This window comes from Lagenorhynchus albirostris, chromosome 12 (genome assembly GCF_949774975.1).
Source record: "Lagenorhynchus albirostris chromosome 12, mLagAlb1.1, whole genome shotgun sequence".
Classification (NCBI taxonomy): domain Eukaryota; kingdom Metazoa; phylum Chordata; class Mammalia; order Artiodactyla; family Delphinidae; genus Lagenorhynchus; species Lagenorhynchus albirostris.
The window spans coordinates 71,830,592-71,837,350 of NC_083106.1; the positions used below are offsets into that span (position 1 = coordinate 71,830,592).

General features: G+C 50.3%; 1 protein-coding gene across 5 annotated transcripts; it reads right to left on the reverse strand.

The window, feature by feature from the left end:
* Window positions 1–1,810: 1,810 nt before the first annotated feature.
* Window positions 1,811–5,599, reverse strand: TPBG (trophoblast glycoprotein). Of its 5 annotated transcripts, none has more exons than XM_060167233.1 (2): window positions 4,528–5,055; window positions 1,811–4,120 (listed from the first exon to the last, which is right to left on the reverse strand). In XM_060167233.1, the coding sequence occupies exons 1-2, from the start codon at window positions 4,599–4,601 to the stop codon at window positions 2,509–2,511; spliced, it is 1,686 nt and encodes a 561-aa protein (XP_060023216.1). In that variant the 5' UTR covers window positions 4,602–5,055; the 3' UTR covers window positions 1,811–2,508. The 5 variants fall into 5 exon arrangements, 3 of the variants coding, with proteins under 3 accessions (XP_060023216.1, XP_060023218.1, XP_060023217.1); XM_060167235.1 differs by having other exon boundaries at window positions 1,812–4,120; window positions 4,893–5,052; XM_060167234.1 differs by having other exon boundaries at window positions 1,812–4,120; window positions 4,770–5,052.
* Window positions 5,600–6,759: the final 1,160 nt, after the last annotated feature.

Sequence of the window (6,759 nt, forward strand, 5' to 3'; positions counted from 1 at the left end):
GTTAGATTATCACATGATGAAGGAGAAATCATTCTTCTGAACGGAGACTCTATAAATTTTACAATTTGTTGTTTTCTACAATATCAGCAGACTTAGCAATGAAAGCCCATCGGCAGTGTATTCCTAAGATTGGTGTGCTTTTATTTATTAGATGTTTTCACTATTTTTTGGCATCACCCTTAGGAAATAATGGCAGCCAGCCAGTTTATGAATTCCTGGTGAACACTTAAAATGTTTAATGGAATAATATTAAGTACCATATATTTAACCTTTTCTTAGGAATTGTAGGATCTGACGTATAACCCCAAAATAATGCATACTATTTCATAAAATGAGCCTTAAGGAACTTAATATAGTTAAAATTAAAACATCATATTCTGTCTGTCTAATCTAAACAAGGAACAGATTCAGATATTTTTAGCTCTATTTTGAAAACTTCTGAATTTAACTCAAAGAGGAAAAAGCTTTCTATGCTTCTATTGTAAAAAAGATTTCTAGAACTAAAGTACTGTCTAATCCTATTTCATTTATAAAAGTATGGAAAACTAAATTTTATTTCAAATATAAAACACCCCCGAACATGATCTTTTTTTTTTTTTTTTTTCTGTACGTGGGCCTCTCACTGTTGTGGCCTCTCCCGTTGCGGAGCACAGGCTCCGGATGCGCAGGCTCAGTGGCCATGGCTCACGGGCCCAGCCGCTCCGCGGCATATGGTATTTTCCCAGACCGGGGCACGAACCCGTGTCCCCTGCATCGGCAGGCGGACTCTCAACCACTGCGCCACCAGGGAAGCCCACCAGAACATTTTAAAGGGAAAGAAGGGCCCTAAGACTTACTGGCACGAGTTTACCTACACTTTAAATTAAGCAATAATGGCTAAATTAAAAGTCACTTTATGTAAGAGTTTAGAGATTAATGGAATTTACTTTTAAACTTACTTGGCAAATAATAAACTCTGAAAAAAAATCCTGTCTATTATTGACAATATCACTTGATTAATCAATTGCTTTTATTTACACCGAAGTGTGATTTATTCTTCACAAAGGTGTATATACTAACATAGAGTTTAGCTAAAGTCAAAATGTCCCCAAATTCTTAAGTGCTGAACTGAACATAAGAACCTACGATTAGTTGAGACACTCATTTGTAAACATAGACATCTCTGGTTATTTCCTCAAATTCATATCCTACCATAACAATTACTTTTTAAACACATTAGCAGTCTCTGATAATCAAACTGTCAACCCTATAGGTTGCATTTTAAGCATTTAAAAAAATATATTCTCAGGAAAATCTAAGTTCCAATTTACATTATGACCTTATAACTCTTTAAAGTTACTCTTTTAAATCTTTTATTTTAGAATATTCTATGTCTTAAGACACTTCATTTTCATACATTTATTTGCATTATATTTGTTTCATACTCTGCTCTAAAAATCCACAGAACAATTTCACATGGAGAGTTTTATTATGTAAATAATTTTGTTCTGTCCTAACAACTTAGTCTAGAAAAAGCCCCACACTGTGAACTGCTTATCATACCGAACTCTTCCCTCTTACGAACTTTATAATGCTTTTACAAAATAGTTTAATGAATAGCATTAACTTTCACATGAATATTCAAATTCTCTATGTAAACCCTGAAAGGATCCACCATCTCAAAACTATCTCCAAAGTCTGTCTGTATAAGACACTGCTCCCCTTTCATTCTCAGCTATAATAACGAATACCTTAATTATCATCAGAACCAAGACCATTTAATATCACTGCCCCTAATCTTTTTTTCAAATAGTAAACTTGAACACAACTGTAATTCTTTTAAGAATCTTTATTTAATTTTTTTGGAACAATTTAGTTTGCTGGATCTCGATGCAGTTTATAAAAAAACGTCAGCACAGTTTCATATAAACTGCAATCAGAAAAGTAACTTGTCAAAGAAGTTATCTGAAGTTGCAAGTTATTTTCTGTAATATGCAGAACAGGAAAATGTAAGCATGCTCTCAGATGCAGGCACTCCTGTGTGCTATGGAGTTACTTTGAAGAGCTTGCTAAGGTCTGCGGGCAGTTTATGGAATGCAATCATTCTCTCCACAATTTTGGTACATGAGAATAAAACTGATATTTATGAAATACGTCTTTTTCTCAAAAAATTTGAGGCAGCTTTTGTTGAATGCTATCTGTGGGAGTACACTTGATAACCTTGAGCTGTACTAAGAGAAACAGCCAGCCAGGAGGCCATGTTCATGCTGAAACTTGAAAACATCCCTCCAGACGTGTTGATTTCCCAGAAAAGGAAGAGGATAAAACACTAAGCACAGTTGTCCATTGTCTTACAGTAGCAGAACACACCAAGAAACTTTACATAAGGGAGCAAACTCCCTTCACTGCTTTCAGTCAAGGTCAGTGGCAGCTACAGTGGAGGGTGGTGGTGCAGCAAGCCTAGGACAGGACAAAAGCTGAAGTCTACATCTCATGCATAGCTGTCCTTGTTCTGTCCTCGCGCGGTTCTCAGACATCCGAATTAGAACTGAGGTTTGTTAACCTGGGGTCCGCATTGATTTCATATCTGTAATGATACCCTTCCATGTGATCCCTGCAGGCATCTCTGATGTTATGCATCCACTTTTTTATCCCTTTGCGGTTCAAATACAAAACCAGTAGGAAAATGGCGCCTATCAGGGCTAAAACAATACCCAGGAAGACATAAGACGTCTGCAGGGATGGAGGAAGGATAGGGTCACAGTCCAGGTCGGAGCTGTTGAGTTCCAAGAGGACCCGATTCCTCATTTTTTCCGGGAATGCACAGGTGAGCCTGGCTTTGCCCTGCACTACCTCTGTCTCCTTGAGCCAGGCCACCATGTCCGCCATGTGGCAGTCACAGACCCAGGGATTGTCGTCCAGGAAGACCCTGACGTGAGGCAGGCTTTGCAGCTCTGCCAGGGTGCCGTTGTGCAGGACCTTGAGGGCGTTGTTCTCCAGGTGGAGGCTTTCGAGGTGTGTCAGGTTGCGGAAGGACACATAGGTCAGGCTCACCAGCGAGTTGTTGCGCAGGTCCAGGTGCCTGAGGCCGGGCAGCTGGGCCAGGACGTCGCGGGGCAGGTAGAGGAGGCGGTTGCTGACCAGCTCCAGGCGGCGGAGCCCGCGCAGCGCGTGGCCTGCTCGCAGGGCCGCTGCCACCGCACCCTCAAAGCTCCGGTTCTGCCGCTCGGCCGCAGGGGGCACGATGCGGTTCAGGATCAGTTCCACCAGGGGGCTGGGGGCCGCGACGCTGGCGTTGCCGCCCGAGAAGGCGAAGGGGCTGAGGTCGGCCAGCGGGTTGTGGCTGAGGTCGAGCTGGCGCAGGCTGGGCAGATGCGCGAAGGCGCCGGCGCGCACCTCCTCCAGGTGGCTGCCGCTGAGGTTGAGCGCGGCCAGCTCGGCCAGCGGCGGCCGGCGGGCGAAGGCCCCGCCGGGGAGCACTGCCAGCTGATTGCCGGTGAGGAAGAGGTTGCGCACGTAGTGGGGCAGGTCCGCGGGCACCTCGGTCAGGTTGCGGTTAACGCACTTGACGGTGCGCGCCGCCTCGGAGCACTCGCAGGCCGGGGGGCATCGGCCCGACAGCTGGGGCTGGGCGGACGCCGCGGAGACCGGGAACGCCGAGGAGGTGGACGAGGACGCAGAGGAGGGGAGGGAGGACGACGAGACCCAGCCCAGGAGGACCAGCGCCAGCCGTGCCAGCCGCAGCCTCCCGTCCCGGGCGGCGGGGCCCCGGGAGCACCCCCCAGGCATCGCGGCTCGGGTCTCCCCGGAGCTGGGCTGGGACGCTGCCCGCTCCGAAGGTTCGGGAGGTTGGGCCCGGAGGGCGCGGGCCGGACGAAAGCGTCTGGAGAAAACTTTCGTCTTGTGGAAGCTGAGGAGGGCCGCTGCCGCCGCCGCTGCCGCAGGAACTTGGCTAACCCCCTCGCCGCCGGGCGTCCCCCTCCCGGGGCCAAGTCCCCCGCCCCTTCCCTCCAGAAAGTACGCACGGCGGGTCGGGACGCTCAGCGCCGCGCTCTTCCTCCGCGCCTCTTCCAGCAGCCGCCCCCGGGTGGCACCTCCTCGCCTCTTTTGTTGGCGCCTCGCGCAGGATCCGCGGCGCGACCTGGGACAAGCGGGAGAGAAGCGTGAGGGGCAGCGGCGCCCGCAGCTCCCCGAGTGCAGGAACCGGCCTCTGCCAGCCAAGTCGTCCCCACTCGGTACCCGAGACCTCCCTCCTTTAAGCCCGTCCGAGCCGAGCCTCCCCCAGCGCGCCACGCAGATCCGTACCCCAGGAGAGGGGCGCGCGACCCGAGATGCCGGAGCGCAAAGTCTGTCGTCTGCTGCGGCCCCTACTATATATACCCTTGCAGCTCCCGCCCTCCTCCTTTCCCGATCCCACTCGTCCTGTCCCCCACCCCCCACCCCCGCTCCCCCGCTCCCCCGCATCGAACTTCTCGCTTAATCCCCAGCGCCTCCCGGCCAAACTTCTCACTCTCCCAGGTCCTTCCCCCCACCGTCTCCGCAGACTACCTGCCTTCCGGGGTCTCCGCCCCCCGCCCGGACTTCTCCTCCCGGCCCAGGTGAGGATGAGAGGGAAGTTTCATGCTACAGGAGTATTTTCATCTCTCAGAACCCTCTCGGATTAAGTGGAGGAGCGTATAGCTGGCGCCCCCAAGCCCGCGCCCCCTCCAGCCCCTCGGATCCGAGGGCATTCCAGTCATCTCCGAAAGGGAGGGGAGAGGCCTCGAACAAAGCGACGGCGGAACCCGGACCTGCGCTCCTCTCCTGCCAGAGGGCGGGGAGGGGCCCTGGAGCTGCCTTCTCCGCCACCTCCCAACCGCTCACCTCCGCGCGCCCGCCCGCCCGCCACCTCCCGAGACAACTCCCAGTCCCACCGGAGTCGCGGGGACTTCTCGGGTCCGAGCTGCGCGCCGACTCTCCTCGCACCCCAGCCCCAGGCCCAACCTCCGCAGCTGGGAAAAACCAATCCGGGGGGCGGGGGAGGGCAGGCCTGCCGGAGTGGCTGCTCCGGCCGTGCGGCCAGCCTCGGCGGACCTCGGTGGGGGGATTGAATAAAGGAGGCGAGGGGGGAGTCTGCGCCGCGCACCTCCCCCTGGTGGAAACTGACGAGGAATGCGCCAGAAAAGGTGAGGGAATCCCTTCTTCTCCCCCTTCCCCGACATTCCATGGTGGTTCCTCGTTTTGCATACTGGACTTACCTTGGACAGGAACAAAACCGCTGGTGAATCTCGTGGAATTCGTCCTGATTCGGGCACTTATGGCAGTAACCGGGTAGATTTAGGCGTCACAGAGCAACGCGAAGCAGCAGCGTAAAGAAGGGAGCTGAAAATGCACAGCGGCAGCGGTAAAACGCCCAGCAGCCTGCAAGGGAGTTTCGCGAGTCTTCCCACCAAAGTGATAACGTTAGACTGCCAACTTCAGATTTAGGTGTAATTAACGTCCCTACCTGTCCCGCCCCCGCACTTCTCCGGATAAGTTACGGAACTTGTGAAGGGAGAGAGCTAACTTTAAGAAGGGGGGAAAAGATTGGTGGAGAAGAGATTCACTTTTGATTCATGAGCCTTTCCCTTCCCCAAATTAAAAGCAGAAGGAAGAAAACGGCCGCCAAAGCGTCCTAGAAACAAAAGGCATACAGAGAGGACGTGAGTCACCCGGAAAGCGGACCCGCCCCGCTCACCAGATGTGGCAGCGATGTGTCAGTGCAAGTCACTTAAGATGGGAGAGCTCACGGGGTGGGAGTGGGAGGAAGGCCGCCTGGGGAGAGCAGAAGTTTGGTACCAATATCTAACACCCCAGGAGGCGCCAGGTAGGCAGGGAACCGAGAGGCTGAAGTCGGGAAAGGAGACTCTGAATGACTGAGTATAGGGGGGATTTGTTACATCGGAGAGGTTTGGGGTCCTGCAGGCTCAATCCTTGTTCTCTCAATGACTCTGTATCTCCTTTCTCCCCATCAAATAATTTCCCTGAAAGGATGAGAAGGTGGCTGGTTATTCAAGGCTTGTTCATTTTAGAAAGAAAATGGCAATTAGAGAAAACAGTTGGGGAAATTAAGATCTGGTAATATGAAAAGGATCGAATAAAGAATGCCGAAGTTTGTGCCTGTGACGTGTGCCTTTACTGTGAAAAAAGGCCCCAACTCTCAAGTTGATTCCTTATTACTTTTGTGGGAAGAGATAGCCTGCAGAGCCAATAGCCAAAATGACCCAGACAAGACCTGGAGGGGTTGGAGAATGCAACAATTTGTGCAAAAAGCCAGTTTTGTTCACTTGTATCTTCAGCACGTTTATCTAAATCTCTTTTTCTTGTTTTTAAAAGTGTTTTTTAACACGAATGTGAAACACTTTGACAAAAGAATCTGAAAAGCTGTAGCGATGTACTGTATCCCGATGGTGGTTACATAAATCTATACATGTGTCAAAATTCATAGAACTTTGTACACCGAAAAGAATCAGTTTTACTGTAGGATAATTTTTAAACAAAATTAATTACTCATGGGGAAAAAACTGTCGTAATGCTCTGGCATGATATTAATTCTGGTTCTGTTCTGTTAAGGAGAGTGAGAAGCACTTTAGGATTTAGAAAGATAACTTTCTCATCCGATCTTAGAGTCAGCTCGGCAATATAGATACCATTAGTACTATTGTCTTGTTATTCGTGTTGTTATTCTGTTTCACAAATGAAACAACTGCGGCTCTGAACTGAGGATAGCTAGCATTGACAGTGTCTTTTACTTGCCAAGCC